Source organism: Sinocyclocheilus anshuiensis, unplaced genomic scaffold, assembly GCF_001515605.1.
Source record: "Sinocyclocheilus anshuiensis isolate Anshui unplaced genomic scaffold, SAMN03320099.WGS_v1.1 scaffold914, whole genome shotgun sequence".
Taxonomy (NCBI): Eukaryota; Metazoa; Chordata; class Actinopteri; order Cypriniformes; family Cyprinidae; genus Sinocyclocheilus; species Sinocyclocheilus anshuiensis.
The window spans coordinates 3382566-3405582 of NW_015539870.1; the positions used below are offsets into that span (position 1 = coordinate 3382566).

The window sequence follows — 23017 nt, forward strand, 5'->3', positions numbered from 1 at the left end:
ACAGTAAAAAGCACATTTTGGCTATTTAATTTATGCAATGGTGAAAAAAATTGGCAAAATACATGGGGGAAAAAACATGTTCAGTATTCGGCCTTCGGCCAAGTGTTTCATTTTGTTCTGTTTCGGCTTTGGGCAAGAATTTTCATTTCAGTGCATCCCTATTTGAAACCTTTTCTAGCCTGATGAACATCAACTCTTTTTCTGAGGTCCTCAGAGATCTCATTTGTTTGTGCCATGATACACTTCCACAAACATGACCAAACTTTGATAGATCCCTGTTCTTTAGATAAAACAAGGCACGCAATGACACCATATAGTCATCTCACTGATTAAAAACACTTTTGAACAGATGTACTCTAATTTCACCTTCAAATTACAGCTAATCCTAGAGATTCACATACTTTTGCCACTCACAGATATGTAATATTGGATAATTTTCCTGAATAAATAAATGACAAAGTATATATTTTCATCTCATTTGTTTGATTGGGTTCTCTTTGTCAACTTTCAGAACTTGCATGAAAATCTGATGACTTTTTGGGTTATATTTATGCAGAAATATAGACAATTCTATACATTCTTCACAAACTTTCAAGCAGAGAACTGCTTGCTTCATGTCCTTTCACAACATTTCAATTGGATTAAGGTCCGGAATTTGACTCGGTCATCCCAAAACATTAACTTTGTTCTTCTTTAACCATTCTTTGGTAGAATGACGTGTGCTTGGGGTCGTTGTCTTGCTGCATGACCCATTTTCTCTTGAGATTCAGTTCTTGGGCAGATGTCCTGACATTTTCCTTCAGAATTTGCTGGTATAATTCAAAATTCATTGTTCCATCAATGATGGCAATCCGTCCTGGACCAAATACAGCAAAGCAGGCCCAAACCATGATACTACCATCACCATGTTTCACAGATGGGATAAGGTTCTTGTGCTGGAATGCAGTTTTTTCTTACTGAAATTTGAAACTGTTAAAAGAAAGGCTCACTAATTAAAAGAAAATACACTACGCATCAATTTCTCTTCCCTTTGTGCTTTGCAGTTTTTAACACGAAGCGCTTACAATGTGCGCATCCGGTGTGCAGAACGATACGCCCGAAGCAACACGGCGCCAGGCTGTGATGCCACGTTGCTTCAAGCGCACCACCCCGCACACCGGACGTGCACACCGCAAGCGCCTCGTGCTCATAGACTGTATAAAAACAGTTCGTGCTGCACTGTATTTGTTTTGTCCTATCGTATCTATCATATGTTATAGGCCTATATTTTTTCATATTCGTTTATTTTATTTTTCTTTTAATGAAGTAGTCTGTGTCTAGTAGATTGTGAAAGAATGATTATCAGTTCCACACACAGAGATATATCAATTCTACATTTATTTAAATGAGGGAAAAAAACTTCACTGGTATTGGATCGGTATCGGTATCGGCCAATACTGAACCCTAGGTATTGGAATCGGTATCGGAGACGAAAAAGGCGGATCGGAGCATCCCTAATATATATATATATATATATATATGTATATACCATGGTCTGTCTGAATACTCGATTCTGATTGGCTGACAGGTATGCATTAAAACCGTTTATGTAATGCACAGGTAGTTCCAAGTCAGTTTAATCACCATTCTATATTAATGCGCCAAATTTGATGTGAGATTAATTTGTGATTAATTATAAACTTAAAGAATGATTGCTGAGCAAGAGTGCTTCTCTGCTTCTTCACGTGCTATCGGAAACTTCCTATTTCCCACTTATGAAGTCGCGACTAGGATCACGTCCCACCCCTCCTGTCCTGTGACCCATGGTTTGTCTGTGTGTATTCAAAACCAGTGAGCAACGGACTTTCATAAAAATAAAAAACTGCGTTAATGCGCGATAAAATAATTGTCGTATATTATATTATATTATATTTTATATTATAATATAATGAAAGAATATTGGTTCAACGACAAATTATCCTTAATGCCTTTAAATGACCTGTCATTTAGTTTTCCCCACAGTTCACCTACTAATACACTAAATCTACTACTGATCCTACTTCCCTCATGAGGGTAAAAGTCTCACGAGTCTTATGGCTACACCACAGCATAATAGTGGAGGCTTGGCAGAGGAGCTCTGTTATGAGCTCAAAGCTCAATGAGGAGTTTAAGAGCTTTAGCGTTCCACTAGTCCGCTGCGAGGAGTAACTTTTATTGTTACTTCAATAAAATAGTCAATTGAGTCCTGAAACACACTTTTCCGCTCACAGCAGCTGAGACCATGAGTGGTCTGGAGCTTTATTACTCATGAAGACCAAGTGTTTTATTGCCCTACAAAGAGCAGTTCTCGTGTTCAACACAGTGGGAAATTATTCTGTGAATAATAAGTAACACCAGCTCCTGATATGCAATAATGTACGAAAATGCACTGTGAGATACAATGTGCTTATTGCTTTCATTTTACTTTTAATAAACATCACTAAACATTAATGTATATTGTGAACATTTACTTTTTCAGTGTATTTCATTGCATGTATCGCATATAAAATACCTGCATGTTTTTCTCGTTTCTGAAGTGGCCTTTGGGTTTCAGTGTTTTTTTTGTTTTTCCCACTGACGCAAACTTCTCCAACCACAGACAGATAAAGCACACGTAGCCGCTGAACAACAGGAAATGTTGCGCTATTCAAACGTGAGCTCATTCAGCCGCAAGCCTAAACAATAATGCAGCACTCACAGGCATTGTTGTTGATCTACCTGTATGACACACTCACACACTCACCTTTTCCTCCACTGATTGGTTTGAGATACAGCGCCAGCTCCTCCACACAGATCCTGCACACTTCATAATGTCTCGTGTCTTCAACACTGCCCACACTCACAATCTCTCCCTCCGGAACCTGCAGAAAAACAACCATTGGTAGATATGAAACACCACCAGAAGAGTTCTATTTATGACATTGTGACGTCAATGTTAAACAGCATAATGGTCACTGGTGAAAATTGCCTGTTTGGAGTGAAGCAAAGTGAAAATATTAGAGGGAGAAAATTATTACATAACCCGAAACAATAAAAAAATAATAATAATTGGGAACCATGATAAGACACTAAGAAGTTCATTAAATGTAATAATTTACATTATATAAGAAAATGTATGGTAAATAATTTTAGTTTTATGTTATGATAATAGCTTTCTCACAGATTGGACTTTTTTTATATCCCAAATTCTTTTTTCTTGCAGATCTGAGAAGAAAAGTCAGAATTACGGTATAAACTCGCAGTTACCTTTATTTTCAATTTCATGGAGGAAACAAAAAACAAAATTGCAAGATATAAACTCAGAATTGCGAGATATTAACTCAGAATTGTGAGATATAAACTCAGAACTGTAAGATATAAACTAAGAATTGTGGGATATAAACTTTTAAAAATAAGAATTGTGAGATATAAACTTAGAATTCTGAGGAAAAAGTTAGAATTGCAAGATATAAACTCAGAATTGTGAGAAATAAACTTAGAATTGTACGATAAACTCAGAATTGCGATATATAAACTAAGAATTGTACGATAAACTCAGAATTGCGATATATAAACTCAGAATTGTGAGATATAAACTTAGAATTGTACAGTAAAGTCAGAATTGCTAGATATAAACTTAGAATTGTATGATAAATTCAATAAATTAAAAATTTTGAGTTATAAACTCCAAATTTCGAGATGTAAACAGGAGATTGCAGGAGTTTATATCTTGCAATTCTGACTTTTTTCTTAGAACTGCAAGTTCATATCTCACAATTCAGTTTTCTCAGGATTTTAAAATAAAAATTGTGAGACATAAAGTATCAATTACCATTTTAAGCAACTATTGTAATTATTTCTTGTGTTAGTGTACTTTACATTTCAATTCATTTCTTGTAAGACTTTACGTAAGGTTAAGACACTGACAATAAAACAACAAAAAATGGGTTTTGAGATTCACAGCCCTGAGGCCCGTTTCAGAAAGGAGGTTAAGTGAAAACTTAAATTTTTTGCAGTGCAGGTACATTCATTCATTGCACATATTTTCATCATGCAGACACTATGAAAGTGACAAAAACGGCATGTCCTTTTATGCAGGTTCCTGTAGATGAGGAGGCTGCATTAATTCGTAGGGATTTACATTTACATCGGGAGAGGATTATTTTGATTTTTTTTTTGCCATATCCACATGCATATTTATTTGAGCGGTACCATTTTTAAATGGTAGTTTTCTATACAACATTAGGGTTGCTGAGCACATTAGTAAGGCCGCTGTATGCAGAGCGGTAAGGAAAGTGTGTCTCGCTCTCACGCTCTTTATGAGAATTTTTGTGTAGTTTCCTGAGCACAAACCCATCAAAAATGAAGCTAATTACTGTATGGAATGGAAGGATGCCAGAAGGAAGGGTAGTTTGAGATATAAGCCGTAACCACCACCACAGCTGTTACATTTATTTGGTCATTTTTTATTTCCTACAAATACAAAAGCAAGTTATTCTTTCTCCTGTTGGATTTTAATATTCTTCCAATACTTGGTTTGGCCATCTCCTCTTCATCTGTTCGTCATTATTTTGCGAGTTGAAGTCAAATGTTAATTTCATTACTCTAATTAAGAAATGCATCAGTTTGGATTAGAGAACATTTAATTATGTGAAAAAAGCATTAGACTATGTGGCAAAAGCTGCTGCACATTGAAATAGACCCTGAATGACATTTATTTCATATGTCAAATGTTTGTTACGTATTGACTCGGAAGTATGCGGACGTCATTTTGTCGGGTGCTGTTGCCATGGTGAATCATAATTTCGGAGCTCCATTGATCATGGCTTTTCATAGTCATGGTGCATGCTAAACTCAGAGTCAGTCTACTCAGAGTTGATTGAACTAACTCAATTTAGCTGTTCTGAACCCGAAAAAATGCAGAGTTTCCCATCTCAGGGTAAGTCAACTCAGAGTTGGTTGAACCTCCTTACTGAAACAGTCCCCAGAAAGACAGCAACGCTAGATTTCCTGAGCTATTCAAAACATCAAAAGCAATCATATCGATTATATATGCATGACCCACTCACCGGTGCCCCCACCAGCTGCAGGAGGGCACAGTTGACAGGCAGCACATCAATGTCAGTGCTAATGGCCGTCTGGTCAAAAGGACAGGCCTTGCGATGCAGTTTGTGCAGGCAGGTCTTGCAGACGGTGTGCGAGCAGCCCAGGCTGATGGGCTTGTGGCTGCAGGCGTCAAACTCATTATAGCAGATGGGGCAGGATAGAAACTCAGTCCATTGAGCTGCCTGCACCGGCATCCTGTAACCTCCAGGTGGAACAATCACGCTCAGGTAAATCGCATGATGCCTCGCCCAGGCACCTTAAACACACCTGAGGAGAGAAACAGACATTGAGTCCCATTCACTAATCATACATACACACAAATTTATGCATGAAATCTGCATACAAAGATTTTCATAAAAAATCATGATTCATCTGTATTAAACGAGTTTATTGCATTTGAACTGGTTTTGAACACATGTACTTGGCCTTGCTCAAGAATCTTGCAGTATGTTCTCAGTCGAGAGCTCTTCTTTAGAGTTTCATATGTTTGCTAAGAGTGATGAAAGGTTGTGTGGAAAGCCCTTATATGGAGATGGTTTGGGCAGGGTTTTTTATGCAAATTACTAACTTTGGGCACACAGTTGTTCATTTAGAAAACTCTAAATTCATTAACATTAGAACAAGGTTAACAACAAATTCATGTGCGGATACATGTGTTAGGTAGGGTCTTTTTGCTCGATTCATTAAAATAACCAATTCGTTTGACTTATTGGAGTCGTTTGTTCGTGAATCAGACTGCATAGGTGGTGCTGTTTGTTTTTGTGATTACTTGTGCCAGTTGCTCGATTCATTAAAAAAACAGTTCATTTTTTTACTTGTGCCAGTTGCACGAATCATTAAAAGACTAATAAGAGTCATTTCTTCATGAATGTTTGTTTCTTGACCATGTTTGTTTTTGCGTGTAATGTTTTTTTTTTACTTGGGCCAGTTGCTTGATTCATTAAGAGAACCAATTCATTTTATTTTTAGTAGTGACAGTATCTTAATTCATTAAAAGAACCAATTCGACTAATGAGTCATTTCTTCATGAATCAGACTACAGGTGGTGCTGTTTGTTTTTGCGTATAACATGTTTTTTTTACTTGTGTCAGTTGCTAGAATTATTAAAAGAACCAATTCATTTTTTTTTTTACTTGTGCTAGCTAGTTGCTCGATTTATTAAAAGAACCAATTAATTTGACCTATAAGAGTCATTTGTTTGTGAATCAGACTACATAGGTGGAGCTATTTGTTTTTGCGTGCAACCCCTCAGAACATCCTAGCAACCACCCAGCAACATCCAGACACCACGGCACTCATATTTTTTTTAGTTATTCTTTCTCTCTCAATTCCTCCCCCTCTGATGTCATTTCTTGTTACCATCAGCTCTCAGCTCTAGGAATAAACTGTCTTGCACTCAGCCTCATTCATGTTCTTCACATCTCCATTCACTCAACCCCTCCCTCGCACTTTCTCTAGATCCCTTTATTTGTTTCTGAATTTGTGCTCTTCAGGGACTTCCTGTAGGACAGAAGGTGGAGCAGATAAGCGTGAAACAGCCATCAACACTGTGGATTGAAACACCACATTAAACACATTTCACAAACCCCAGCAAAAAGCCAAGGAGAGGAACATAGTAAAAGGACAGCTGAAAATTGCCTTTATCTTCGTCAGCGCCTCATGGATTGCTCTTGTCGAAAGGTGTAAAATTACAGCGGTAAAAGAAATAATTCATTCCCCTACTTGGACACCACACAGAGTTTCAGCTGCTACGTAACTGCTGTTCCAGCAGCACCTGCTGACCGAACCCCTCGACTGATGTCTGCTTCTCCAGGAAAGGCTCCGGTGACACTTCATACCCTGACAGAACTACCATGTCATGCAAAGTTATGCAAGGGCCTCCACTGCTGTTGAGATCAATCATTTGTCAGGGAGGAACTCATGCCTTTGGCCATGTGGGCACTACTCTCTTTCAGTATGTTATTCATCAAACTCTTAAGTACAAAAACACCAGTCTAATTTCTTGTAAAGGCATGAAAATTAATATCAGTACATCTTATCCTATATGTAAAAGAAAGCCATCATATATAATATTTAAACTAAAAGGTGTAAGTTTATTCTCAACGTAAGACTGCATTTATGCGCAATCATAAAACACAAAGCAATTGAATATTAACGGCATTAGCTTTAAACACTATTTTAAACAATTCGGCAAATGCAGCATTAATAAAAGAAATACGATGAATAAAGTAACACCTGAAGTAGACAGTGAGTTCCTGCACATACATGAAACATTTATGCATCTACGCACCATGTAAGTGACCGCGCGCGTGAAACATCCCCAGCGTAGCTCGATTCCGCTCGCGCGACTCATATTTCCACGCTGCTGCTGAATTTAATGTCGCTGGGTTCACGCGTTGAGACAAAACGCGTTCGTGGGGTTTGAAGATAGTTGCGGTGGTGGGTTTCGTGGCGTGATTCAGTGATTCATGGTCACGAGGAGCATCACGACGCGCGAGAGAATTCTGATATTTTTACACGCCCACTCCTCCACGCGAATCACGCGAGTGTTCATCATCAATGCACTTTACATACATACAGTACAGTGCGGGCGTGTGCGTGTGCGTGTGCGTTTTATAGATGTCACATTTATACTTAATTACAAATGTATTACTACAAACATAGCGTTTTTAAAAGTTGCTTCACAAAATAATTACATATCGAGTAAAGTACTTTTTTTTTAGAAAACAAATATTTGCATGTCAAATTAATTATTATCGCATATCAAGTAAAGTACTTGGGAGGTTGGCAATTGGCAAATGCAGCAGTGACGTTATAAGGCGTTTTGAAATACAGGCTAAAATGGGTTTGCTTGAACTGAGCACGTCATGTGTGGAACGCGGTGCATATAAGATCACTTCAAGCTCATAAACAGGAAATCACTTCACTGTCTTGTCACCATGTGACTAGGGCACTGCAGAAAATAGAAACTCTGAAGATAAACAGGAAAATGTTTGCAACTATTAACACTATCATGAAAGTTATTTTTACAGTAGGCTAAAACATAACATGTTTTACACACTGCTGTCATCCTTTCCAAATTGTCATCTAAATATTTCACTGAAGTGTATATATCACATAATACAAAGTCGTAAATATTTAGATTTATTTCAACCCTCTCACATCTCAACCATCACCATAAGAAACACACAACAACTCAGCCCAGGACGAAACATAAAAAATGACCAATTCCAACAACAATATGTGCACCTGGCACCCTAGTCCCTTGATGGATAGTCCCTTGTGTTTCATGGAAAGCAATATATTGACAGGCCCAGAACCTGAACCCTGAGGGTAATGGGTGCCAATGTGTGCTTGAGTATATCTTTAGGTCGCTGTGACCCCAAAGTTGGAACATCCTGTCCTTGTCATCCCAGACATCTCCTCTGTTCATACTTCTACACACATACACAATTTTGCCCCACCAACAGACACACATTCGAATAGACAGCAAAATGAAATCTGCACTCCTTACATTTAATTTGCATTGGCAAAACTGTATATGGAGTATAATAAAAAGATGGTCACCAAAGTGATGGGTCCATTTCTCAACTTCAGTTAACTTGTCAACCACTGTTATTATTGTATAAATAACTTGCAGTCATGCTGTGTTCTGAATATCAACAAGTTCTATGTTCTAAGAATGTTAACGTTCCCATTAAGTTATAAAAACGTTATTTATGAACGTTCTCTGAAAGTCATTATGGGAACATTACTTTTGAAGGTTCTCTAAACGTTCTGAAACAAGTAGTAGCATTCAGAAAATGTCAGACAAACGTCCAACAACAACATTTCAGGAAAAATAAAAAATTGGTTAGCGTTACTGGAAGAACGTTTGTTCGTAATCGTTCCAGGCTACATTACCTGCGGCCTCCTGACGAAATAATTTTTTTATAGGCTATTTTTTTTTCACACTGACTGCTGCTTGCCATATTGGTTACGCCTGTAAATGACTATATTTTGTCAGGTAACGTAAAAATGTGGTAACGACTAAATTAACTGGATTTATTCGAGTAAAAAAAAAAAACATTATAATTTAATATGCCCGAATGAGCGTGAGACTGCAGCGATTTAAGAATGGAATCAGGTAGAAACCCCCTCATGGTAGAAACCACCATCAAAGTAACAAGAATGCATTTACACTCTTTACAGTGTATAATGAAACTGAAACTACTTAAATGTATTGTCTTCTGTCGGAAAATATTGCGTTTTGTATAATGTGTCTTTCAAATGTGAAGAACTCCGAGCATCATGATTAGTAGGCTATACATGGAAAATGAACACTATGTAAAGCTTTGGGTTGATCGAATGAATGAAACGTGGAATAATCAATTGTTCTTAAGACGCGGAAGTCTGTTTGAGCGCTAATTTTGTTGTGCAACTTCACTGACAGCTGCGCACCTATAAACTTACTCCAGATCAACTTTATTTTCTTACATATACAACGTGGATCATCAGGTTCACTAAATCATCATGAAAAGGATTAATCACTGATTATGAATCTTAGCCGAGCGTTCTATTAGACATTGAAATATGAAATAGCATGGAATTAGATCTAATGCAATGCACACCATGAATAATCCAAATGCAATAGGCATTTCTCGCGCAAATAACTAGCAGTGCAACAAACTTAAAGCAACGCGACATGCTGTTGCTCATGCATCAATGTCCATTCCCTGGCTATTTTTTTTCATGGAGAAAAGTTTGGCAAATAATTGTATTTATTGTAGGGATGATGTTGCATAATGTTTTCGCGCACATCTTTTTAGCCGCGCGCGCCACACCAGCAGCGATCCTCAATGTTACTTCCCAATACTGTCAAAGTCGCGCGACTTGCACTTACCGCAGGCGACACAGAGTATCATCATAACCGTCCATGGTTTACGTGCACTTCGCCATCAAGACCAAATTCTTCATCGCATTCAGTTATTCACAGCCGAGCCGAACTTCTTTTTCCCGAATTTTTGGCGTCCTTTTTTATTCCGTCCGGACATCACATTAAATCATAAATGTAATTTCCAGAGATTTGGGAGCGCATTCCCTGACAGCGCGACATGTTCAGCATGAGCAGGTACACTCCCAGCGAAGACACGAAAACTACTACGACGAGGACGTCTGTTTGGATATTAAAAAGCTAAGCCTCTGCCATTGGATGACAACAACATGACGTCTGCGTTACCTAATCAATATTCATGAGCCAAGCTTTCGCCTTTACTGTACACAAACCTGAAATCATTCTAGAAAAGCTAAAAGATTCATCGTTGTACCTTATTTAGCCCTAAATTGTATCTATTAGTACCTTAGAGGTAAATATTATTAGTAGGCTATTTTAAAAGTACATATTAGTAATTATGCCTAAAGTTTGCATATGCTACCTACCTAGTGACAGTTTTGTAGTGTTTTTCTTACTCAGTTATTACAGTAAGCTATTCTGCTATTGAATGTTACTGAAACGTGTAACTTGAAATGATATGTGAAAGGATACTTGAAATAATGAGACTAAATTTGGTGTAGTTATTGGTTATTTATTTATTTGTATTTTTTTATTTTTTTTGTAATTATTGGTTATTCATACGGCAACTTGTGGTTGTTTTATAATCATTATTCATTCCGATTCCCAGCTTCAGCTACTCTCCAAAGTTACCAAGCAACTTTCTTAGTACATAATTAATATTCATTAGCCAAGCCTTCGCCATAGTAGGATTCGCAACTTCAAAGATCCGTCAAGCAGCGAGATTCAGACTCGATATCACTCCGCCGCGGATGCTCGCATCCCGAATAGAGCTGTGGGTGCGCTTGTTTAAACTTCAAATGACTCGGTTGGATGCTGGAACTGTGCTTTTTCAGCAGAATGTCACAGACGATGTTGTTGTTGATTATTGTGCAGGGTACTATTTTTATGTAGGGGGCAAGGATAAAGATGTAAAGGGGCAAAGCCGGAACAAGCCGCTTTTCGAGGCGTAGGCTGCATGTATTTTAAAGAGACAGAGATGCTTTACTGTAGTTGAACGATAGCTGATCATGTGGATCTGTTTGTTCATGCACTTTGGTGAAATAGGAAATGTAAGGAGTTCTGGGTCGATTAAGTAAATCGTAGTGAATTCTTTAAAATCACGCTGATGTTTGTGAATTCAAGTTCACACTTTCTACACTGTTCCTGTTCCTGCTTCACTGTTGAGTTGAGATCTCTTTTAAAAACAAATATTCTGTATTTGCATGTCAAATTAATTATTATCGCATATCAAGTAAAGTACTTGGGAGGTTGGCAAATAAATGACGCAGCAGTGACGTTATAAGGCGTTTTGAAATACAGGCTAAAATGGGTTTGCTTGAACTGAGCACGTCATGTGTGGAACGCGGTGCATATAAGATCACTTCAAGCTCATAAACAGGAAATCACTTCACTGTCTTGTCACCATGTGACTAGGGCACTGCAGAAAATAGAAACTCTGAAGATAAACAGGAAAATGTTTGCAACTATTAACACTATCATGAAAGTTATTTTTACAGTAGGCTAAAACATAACATGTTTTACACACTGCTGTCATCCTTTCCAAATTGTCATCTAAATATTTCACTGAAGTGTATATATCACATAATACAAAGTCGTAAATATTTAGATTTATTTCAACCCTCTCACATCTCAACCATCACCATAAGAAACACACAACAACTCAGCCCAGGACGAAACATAAAAAATGACCAATTCCAACAACAATATGTGCACCTGGCACCCTAGTCCCTTGATGGATAGTCCCTTGTGTTTCATGGAAAGCAATATATTGACAGGCCCAGAACCTGAACCCTGAGGGTAATGGGTGCCAATGTGTGCTTGAGTATATCTTTAGGTCGCTGTGACCCCAAAGTTGGAACATCCTGTCCTTGTCATCCCAGACATCTCCTCTGTTCATACTTCTACACACATACACAATTTTGCCCCACCAACAGACACACATTCGAATAGACAGCAAAATGAAATCTGCACTCCTTACATTTAATTTGCATTGGCAAAACTGTATATGGAGTATAATAAAAAGATGGTCACCAAAGTGATGGGTCCATTTCTCAACTTCAGTTAACTTGTCAACCACTGTTATTATTGTATAAATAACTTGCAGTCATGCTGTGTTCTGAATATCAACAAGTTCTATGTTCTAAGAATGTTAACGTTCCCATTAAGTTATAAAAACGTTATTTATGAACGTTCTCTGAAAGTCATTATGGGAACATTACTTTTGAAGGTTCTCTAAACGTTCTGAAACAAGTAGTAGCATTCAGAAAATGTCAGACAAACGTCCAACAACAACATTTCAGGAAAAATAAAAAATTGGTTAGCGTTACTGGAAGAACGTTTGTTCGTAATCGTTCCAGGCTACATTACCTGCGGCCTCCTGACGAAATAATTTTTTTATAGGCTATTTTTTTTTCACACTGACTGCTGCTTGCCATATTGGTTACGCCTGTAAATGACTATATTTTGTCAGGTAACGTAAAAATGTGGTAACGACTAAATTAACTGGATTTATTCGAGTAAAAAAAAAAAACATTATAATTTAATATGCCCGAATGAGCGTGAGACTGCAGCGATTTAAGAATGGAATCAGGTAGAAACCCCCTCATGGTAGAAACCACCATCAAAGTAACAAGAATGCATTTACACTCTTTACAGTGTATAATGAAACTGAAACTACTTAAATGTATTGTCTTCTGTCGGAAAATATTGCGTTTTGTATAATGTGTCTTTCAAATGTGAAGAACTCCGAGCATCATGATTAGTAGGCTATACATGGAAAATTAACACTATGTAAAGCTTTGGGTTGATCGAATGAATGAAACGTGGAATAATCAATTGTTCTTAAGACGTGGAAGTCTGTTTGAGCGCTAATTTTGTTGTGCAACTTCACTGACAGCTGCGCACCTATAAACTTACTCCAGATCAACTTTATTTTCTTACATATACAACGTGGATCATCAGGTTCACTAAATCATCATGAAAAGGATTAATCACTGATTATGAATCTTAGCCGAGCGTTCTATTAGACATTGAAATATGAAATAGCATGGAATTAGATCTAATGCAATGCACACCATGAATAATCCAAATGCAATAGGCATTTCTCGCGCAAATAACTAGCAGTGCAACAAACTTAAAGCAACGCGACATGCTGTTGCTCATGCATCAATGTCCATTCCCTGGCTATTTTTTTTCATGGAGAAAAGTTTGGCAAATAATTGTATTTATTGTAGGGATGATGTTGCATAATGTTTTCGCGCACATCTTTTTAGCCGCGCGCGCCACACCAGCAGCGATCCTCAATGTTACTTCCCAATACTGTCAAAGTCGCGCGACTTGCACTTACCGCAGGCGACACAGAGTATCATCATAACCGTCCATGGTTTACGTGCACTTCGCCATCAAGACCAAATTCTTCATCGCATTCAGTTATTCACAGCCGAGCCGAACTTCTTTTTCCCGAATTTTTGGCGTCCTTTTTTATTCCGTCCGGACATCACATTAAATCATAAATGTAATTTCCAGAGATTTGGGAGCGCATTCCCTGACAGCGCGACATGTTCAGCATGAGCAGGTACACTCCCAGCGAAGACACGAAAACTACTACGACGAGGACGTCTGTTTGGATATTAAAAAGCTAAGCCTCTGCCATTGGATGACAACAACATGACGTCTGCGTTACCTAATCAATATTCATGAGCCAAGCTTTCGCCTTTACTGTACACAAACCTGAAATCATTCTAGAAAAGCTAAAAGATTCATCGTTGTACCTTATTTAGCCCTAAATTGTATCTATTAGTACCTTAGAGGTAAATATTATTAGTAGGCTATTTTAAAAGTACATATTAGTAATTATGCCTAAAGTTTGCATATGCTACCTACCTAGTGACAGTTTTGTAGTGTTTTTCTTACTCAGTTATTACAGTAAGCTATTCTGCTATTGAATGTTACTGAAACGTGTAACTTGAAATGATATGTGAAAGGATACTTGAAATAATGAGACTAAATTTGGTGTAGTTATTGGTTATTTATTTATTTTTATTTTTTTATTTTTTTTGTAATTATTGGTTATTCATACGGCAACTTGTGGTTGTTTTATAATCATTATTCATTCCGATTCCCAGCTTCAGCTACTCTCCAAAGTTACCAAGCAACTTTCTTAGTACATAATTAATATTCATTAGCCAAGCCTTCGCCATAGTAGGATTCGCAACTTCAAAGATCCGTCAAGCAGCGAGATTCAGACTCGATATCACTCCGCCGCGGATGCTCGCATCCCGAATAGAGCTGTGGGTGCGCTTGTTTAAACTTCAAATGACTCGGTTGGATGCTGGAACTGTGCTTTTTCAGCAGAATGTCACAGACGATGTTGTTGTTGATTATTGTGCAGGGTACTATTTTTATGTAGGGGGCAAGGATAAAGATGTAAAGGGGCAAAGCCGGAACAAGCCGCTTTTCGAGGCGTAGGCTGCATGTATTTTAAAGAGACAGAGATGCTTTACTGTAGTTGAACGATAGCTGATCATGTGGATCTGTTTGTTCATGCACTTTGGTGAAATAGGAAATGTAAGGAGTTCTGGGTCGATTAAGTAAATCGTAGTGAATTCTTTAAAATCACGCTGATGTTTGTGAATTCAAGTTCACACTTTCTACACTGTTCCTGTTCCTGCTTCACTGTTGAGTTGAGATCTCTTTTATGGAGAACTAGATTACAGTAGCAGGTGCATCCCTTTATACAGAGCAACATGGCATAAACAATTGAGATAAAATACTGCACAATACTGGGGAAACATGTGATGCAAATGAATGTTATGAAATAATTACTATTTAAAATTATTTTATAAAATCCTGACTAAAGTAATATGGTCTTTTATATGTGTACGGCCTACTACAGGGTCCCCCAGCCCTATATGTATTTTGCGTTACTATGCTTGTTATAGAATCATATGGAATCCATTCTAGGATGTTCATAAAGGTCTTTTTGTGAAACAAAGTAGAAAAAATATGTTCACTTAAAGTCGCGCAGTTTGCTCATCAGACTGTCATCATGTTAACACATTTACCCCCATTCACTCACTTTTCATTTGTATTACAGTAAAGTCCAAGTGAGAGAGACATTTTTGATAAGGACGTTGGCGACACCATCTGGCCATACACAGACAGTGTAGTCATACTGCACACATTTAAATACGGTATTTGTTCACCTCTACTGGATCTCACTGCTAAATAGTTCCTCAGGTTTTGTTCTTTAAGATGTCAATTACGGTAGTTTATTTTATCATTAGTATTTTACCTAAATCTATCATGCATCTTTTAGTTTCGTGTTTTTCTTTAAATTTCCTACGGATTTGTAGTAAAAAAACAAAAGTAACACTATGGTTTTTGAAAGGAGGTTTTGAAAACGTTGATCCTACCCTCAAGAGGCCAAGTAAATATTTTATGAACTATTTTTTTTTCCTATTATACATCTAATAGGTCTCCCAACATAATTTAGGACTGTAAGTTGAAAAAGGAAAGAAAGTTAAATTAATTAGTAATTAATTTCAATTGAAATTGAATATAGTTTAATTTTAATTAATAACTTTTACAAGCCCTGTATATATAACTGGATAAACGTTTTAATAAAACACAAGGGGGCGCACTTTGTACGCAGTGGCACCAAAATCTTTTTTCTTTTTTTTTGAGTAATGGATTCTTTCATCTCACTGCCATCTCTTACTATGGTTCACTGGTGCACCTTACACTGTTACTAAGCTACTGACCTCTGCAAAGTGTTTGTTTGGATGTTTTCTAGTCAGCGTCTGGTCTTTTGATGAAGTTTCTGCTTCAGTGACCGAAAGAGTATCTGGCAATGGGTCATCCAGTCACCTTCAGTTTTAGAAATGATCCATTAAAAGAAAATTCACAAAAATGAAAATTTGCTGAAAATGTACTCATCCTCAAGCCATCCAAGCTGTAGAAGAGTTTGTTTCTTCATGGGAACAGATTTGGAGAAATGTAGCATTACATCACTTATCACCCATTGTATATTATGATTATTTACACATTTTACAATAACACTAACGTCTTTTATTTACTTATTTGGCTAAGAATTATTTTAAGATCATTACAGTGTTGCATTGAACATTCACAATTAATCTAGACATTCAGTGCTCAGGTATTAAAGCATCACAGAAAACTAAATTTCAGTGTAGGAGTTGTAATTTAATAGCTGAGTAAAAAGATGTTTTGGTGGCATCTCTCTCTCTTGACCACAGCCACTTTCCAAGCCCATTATTCACCTAGAATATGATTTCCATGTCAATGTGTCATTAGTCAAGCAGAGGCATTCAGAGCTGGGCAAGAGATAATTACAGAGCTCCTCAAATCAGTTTGAGGATAGAATGTCACAGAAACGCTAATGACACATGTGCACTTCGTTTGAAGACAGCTGCTTTGAGGAAGCAAATGTTGCCTACAACCTGATTGGATGCAGAACACAACTTTGCATTTGTTGCCTTGTAGCTTGAAGGATGTGCAGTGACACAGGTAAATCATTAGAACAAAACTATTTGATCCCTCACATGTACAGTATCTGATGGATTGCTAAGAGAGTTTCCCGTCTAAACTGCAAAGAGCTGTCAAGTCTAGAGACTCTATAGTATTAGTGGTCCTTTGTGTGATCATGGGAGAGAGCCATGGGAGTTTTCTTGATCTCTTAAGCCTCTCAGGACAGGTTTTTCAGGTGGAAATGCATTGGAAAATATTTATAGCAGCAAATAAATATGACATATAGCTAGTATGTCGATTAGAGCGATGAAAACTGCAGTTTTTGTATTGTTACTTTTTATATTATAGTTTAATATGTATTTTGTATGTTTTATATTACACATATATATTACAGTACATGTGAGAAGAACAATGGAGTTGTTCAGTCATAATGTGAGATTATTGGCTAATTCACTGTGCGTCCTAATGAGTTTGTACTTACTGGTTTCAGATGTATGTGTAAAATTAGGTCTGTGGTTGACATTCCGCAACATGAACTTTACATATACTTTCTTAAAAATAAAGTTTCCAAAAGGGGTTTTTGCAGCATTGCTTAAGAAGAAACGTTTTGGGTTCCCCAAAGAACCTTTCAGTAAACAATTATTTAAAAAAATATATTTTAAGGTGTCCTTTTTACAGTGTGATTGTACATTTAAGTACTGAGAAATATTAATTAACTACATGTACGTACTACACAATTAGGGTTAGGGTCTGGTTTAGGGTTATTTGCTCGTAATTATGCATAATGTATCGTTATTAAGTGCATGTGAGATGTGTAACAGAGACATGTAAAATAAAACATAATTATAAACATTTGAAATAATCTAAAGAATTTTTTCTTAGTGTGAACATTTGAAATAATCTAAAGAACCTTGTGAAAATGGAAATATGTCATGGATGTTGAAGGTTCTTAATGGAACCATGGAACAGACTTAAAGGCACAGTGTTTTTTTTTTAAGCAGTTTGTAGCAATTTGTTATATGAACCACATTAATCATCAAGTTGGTAGTTGTTGTAATTATTTAGCTATACTTGTATGTTATTAATAAAAACATCTCTTTTAAAATGTAAAATGTAATTTTTTTTACAATTTTTACATTTTTTTAAATGTTAAACTGGATCATCGAAGGTCAGCAGCAAAGACATTAGAAAAAAAGGGATTAAATACTAGGATATTTGTGTTATTGAACATATTTAATTATTGCAGGTTTGCATCATATTCTGAATTTGCATTTCACTGTTTTTATTCAGTTTGAGAAATAGTGAATCTGTTTTGTGAGATGAGTAAATGCATGTTCACATTTAGACTAGAACTACAGTAACATCATGTTCACACGGCGCACACAAGCGCCTCCGGGACTTACTCCCGATTTCTCTCAACATGTGTACTGGAGAGCTGTCAGTCAATAAATGGGAAAACAAAGTAACTGGTGTTACTTATTTAAAAAAAAGAATGTGTTACTTTAGTTACTTTGAAAAAGTAATCTGCTTATGTAACTCGGGTTACTTGTAATGTGTTACCCCCAACACTGGCCACTAGGGATGTAACGATTATCGGTTTGTCGATAAATCATGATAAAATTCCCCACGGTTAGTATTACTTTTAAAAGCTTTATTTGAGCATTTACATATATTTCAACATGCTATTAAACTCTTGTCAGTCAAGTTGTCATTTAAGATCCGAACATCATTGGTAATGTTGTTGTTTTAGTGATTATGCAAACAAAAAGTCATTTTATTTGTTTGTTGATTTTTTAAATATAAAACTTGGTGAAGTGATTTATGTGTTGGTACTTTTTGAACATCTCCAGCACATTTTAACAATACCGTGATAATACTGATAACCGTGATAATTTTGGTCACTATTATCGTGATAAGAAATTTTCATACCGTTACATCCCTACTGGCCACTAATATTTCTTCCAACAAAAACGGTTAAGCTGGGATTAAACCATTTATATTCATGTATTTTGTTTACAATGAGACACCTTAACATTGTTGTGGCAATTTCTATACAATTTGGGAGTCTCTGAATGCTTAGAGGACTCATTAATTGTGATTGTCATTCCCAAACCTTTGTAGATTCTTCATGTCTATGTAGATTCTTCACTAGCTTTGGGACGAGTTACACGAGTGGACGAGTGGAGTGGACCTACAATTTTCACAATTGAAATAATGGTTTCTCCTGCACATCTGTCTAGACTGTGCTTATGTAAGAAGCATCATAGCATAAGCCTGTGCTAATCTTAGCGGTGGAGCTAACAACTCCAGTGGTTTTTAAAGGCTTAAAAGCTCTTTAGCAACAATAATTTGCGGGTTTTTCATATTATAGTCCTTTTTCTGCATGTTGTTTTGACGGGGCAGTATGGATGCATGTGGGGTATTTCCCTTATGAAGTTCATTGCCTCATTTCAGGCCAGCGGGAGAGTTAAAGATTACTGGTAACTTGTAATGTATTAATTCTGTTTGCTTCACTGGTTAGTGTGCGTCATTTAGCTGTGATCTTTCATATGGAGTTTTTAATCAGCTACTCACATGCAAGCCAAATGTCTCCCTCACTCTTGCGTATCATATTAAAAAAGAGTCATGTCACATTTTGGCAGAAGTTCATACAAGCACATTATCTTCTACTCCACAAGTGGACTTAAGAATAATTAGCGGTGTTTAGCATCATTAATACTAGTGTTCAGGCCAGACTGGTGAGTCAATCACTGGCAATAGAAACAGCGTTTTAGCATGAAGGCTACTTTTTTCAAGTTTTATTTTTTTGATTCTTTCATTTATGGCAAGCCACCCTGGGGTTTTAACTTCTGCCTGAATAATTCATCCTACAGCAAACTATTTGTGTGCAACTCATCATTGAATTTGATTGCAAGGCCATATCTTCACAAGATTTTGACATACAGTATTTACACAGAACTTGCAATGCACCATTGCCATAATGTCCTGAACATCCAACACCTGACTGGCGACAACTGCACCTCCAAGTGCATAAAAACATGGAGCAAAATATTTATAACTTTTGAATAGAAGTCAGGTTTGCATAAACAAATTTTTCTAGACCTGCAATATTTTGATTTGCGTATTCAAACTCACAAAAGTCACCAAAATAAGTTTTGGTGTTTGATGACAAATCTTAATAAATTTTCTTACAAAGAAACAAACAAAAAGTGAGACACTAAAGACTATCTAAGGGGCCTTTTTTTTGTTTTTTGAAAGAAATTAATACTTTTATTCATCAAGGATGCATTAAATTTATTCTATAGATTTCTATTTCAAATAAAAGCTGTTCTTTTAGACTTTCATCAGAGAATCCTGGAAAAAACAATGTGTCACAGTTTCCACAAAAATATGAAGCAGCATACCTGTTTTCAAAATTGATAATAATAATAAATGCTTCTTAAAGCAGCAAATCAGCATATTAAAATGATTTTTGAAGGACACTGAAAACTGGAGTAATGATGCTGAAAATTCAGCTTTGCATCACAGGAATTAATTACATTTTACAATATATTCACGGAAAACAGTTATATTAAATTGCAATAGTATTTCACAATGTTATAGTTTTTACTGTATAAATGCAGCCTTGGTGAGCAAAAAAGACTTCTTTAAAAAAATAATAATAATAACATTACCAACCCCCAAATTGTGTACAGTATCATTGACATAATACACCAAAATAACCCTTGAATTTAAATAAATAATAAGTCTCTTCATAGTCTTTTCATAAAATCATCATGAGAAGTGCTGTGACCAAAAACATGTACTCAGCTCTATAATGTGCATGTCGTGCTTGGCCCTGTAATTGCTGAGTGCAGATGTATTATTAGGTCTACATACCTATTTACTGCATTTTTCTGCTTAACATTTTTGCACTATTTCCCCAAGGTTTTCAACAAAACGTGTGCAATCCAGTTGTGCACTAAAGACTAAATCCAGAAAGAATCACATCTCTTTCCCACACTGAGATCGAGACTTCAACTCTAAGCCAGTGCTCATCAATAATTACACAGACGCCAACATACAGTGCGACTTCAGAATGCAGGTGCTAGCTTTAGCATAGCGATACATCAGTCCAAACTGGAAAGCTTCCACAGACAACACAAAAAAAAGACAGATCCAGCATTATATCTATAAAAATCCCAGCATTAAATAGAGAACTGACAGGCTGTATTACAGATGGAGGAATTTGACAGATGTGTAAGTGAGCTTTTGAGGCATCATGCATGTCAGTCTGTATGTTTTAGGTTGAGGGTGTGTCCTACATTCACCTTATTCCTACAAATCCCCTCTTAAAGAATCGTGTTTCCATGACAGAATGGACATTTCTTCATAAGAAACAAGAAAGCCTTTTTGTCATAATTGCACTGATCATTTTTGACCCTGATTAGTATCCATAGAGACTCCTTTCACTGTGAGGAACAACAAATTACATGGAGTTAGGACAGTGGTTAGTGAAATGCAGGATCTCAGCCATCAATGTGGGACATTATTTTTCCCAAACTTTAACGTTCTTGGTCCCGTTTCCCGTTTTTTAGAGCGTTATTTTGTATATTCGAGTAAACAAAGAATACAATATATTTTCTATTTTTTATAACCTAAATAAAAATATAATAATAATAAATAAATAATAAAAGTAGGGAAAAAGTAATATAATAAAAGTAAAAATAAGTGGTTGCTTACTGTCCTAAGGATTTATTTATTTATTTATTTATGTTTGGTCCATTGGATTGTCCACAAGAGGTGGGGAAAAAAAAGGGGAAAGTTTTGAGAAATTTATTTGGGCAAGCATCACTAGTAAATTAAAAGTAAATATTGCAAATAAAAAAAATATCTTTTTGTATTTTATAGTTTATATATATTATTATTTTTTATATATTAAGAAATATATATGTTTAAATAATGCATTATAATATCAACAATAAAAAACATAATATCATTCCTCTAGAAACAAACCCCAATGTCATGTAACAGAGCGTTCCAGTCCAGACTTAAATGAATTCAGGACAGGTTTCTCAGGGCTTCTTAGTGAACATCCTCTTGTTCTCCACTGACAGATCGCTGCAGGGATGAGTTCAGATTGCTGAAGTCTCTAGACGACCACAAATGCCAAACCGCTCTTCAATCCTCACCAGCCTATCCGGTGCTGCGTTCACTGGCCAACAGATCAAATCATCTGAATGAGTCTATTTAGGTGAAGCTGAGGACAATCAGGATGGCGTCACCAATCAAAGCCCATTAACCATAATCCTCAAACAGTGCCATGTGAAGGCATAAAGAGGCATTTTATTTCCTGTATGCCTCTGAGATTATTATGTAAACTTTTTTTTAAATATGCAGTAAATACAGTACAACAGTTAATGTCAAGTCCAGTAATACAGTAAACTTCAATAAATGGAAATCTTTGTTTTCCTGATGTGAACCAACAACTTAATTTACATGTTTTACATTCAAATCATGTAATTCAAAAGTGACTTTGGTTTGCAAAGTGAAAGTAGAAACACACAGGTGTTGTTAGAGTACATCAAGGTATTTTCTAGTGCCATCAGTACTTGTCTCAATACTCTTGATTATTTCTGTTATGTTTATGTTTTCTATTCATTGTATTATTTATCTTGTTCTCCAGGCTACTATACCTGCCATACAAATCCATACTTTTTATGTCTGATATACAGAAGACAGACATGTGTAATGTCAAATGATCAAAGAGGACTTGATTGAGACATCGCACCCTTGTGCTGTCTTAAAGCTGCCCAGATGTCATTGCTCATAGTTTGCTCTTTCGTAGCTCAGGAATCTCTATTTAGCAAAGATAAAACAAATACAATTGAGACAATTGTTGACATACCATAAAATTATAGAGCTATAAATGTAATGTGGATGGTAGAACTCATATCAGTTGGACTTAGAAGACTCTGACGAGAAATGTTTGAATTCATATTGACATCTGAGGGTTTTTTGTTCTTTTTGCAGACTGGCAAATGTAATATTTAAACAAATTTTTAAAATTAGATTTATGTAAATATGCTTAATATTGCTACGCATGCAATTTAATTCATGCCAAAGTAATTCATTTTGATTTAACTTTTACCAAACTGTACTGTAAATGCATTTTTTTAAATGCTAATTAAAATAATTAAAGATTATATTTTTATTCAATATTTATTTTATATTTTTATTTATTTATTTATTCTTCTTCTTCTTTTTTAAGCAGGAGAAACATCTTGAAACAACCTTTACCTATTTTGACAGAAGTCATTTGAACCAAATAAAGAGCATATTAAATAACAGTGATAAAATTTAAACTAAATAATGAGCCCTTGTTGTATAAGC

General features: G+C 36.2%; 1 protein-coding gene across 1 annotated transcript in view; it reads right to left on the bottom strand.

The window, feature by feature from the left end:
• The window catches only part of LOC107685128 (roquin-2-like), a 39447-nt gene extending 29226 nt beyond the window's left edge, over positions 1-10221 (bottom strand). The window contains exons 1-3 of the mRNA XM_016481637.1: positions 9986-10221; positions 5067-5370; positions 2746-2879 (exon numbers count right to left, since the gene is read on the bottom strand). Of these exons, the coding sequence (XP_016337123.1) occupies positions 2746-2879; positions 5067-5297 (365 nt within the window). The 5' untranslated portion in view covers positions 5298-5370; positions 9986-10221. The remainder of the gene's footprint in view (positions 1-2745; positions 2880-5066; positions 5371-9985) is intronic.
• Between the last annotated feature and the right edge of the window lie 12796 nt (positions 10222-23017).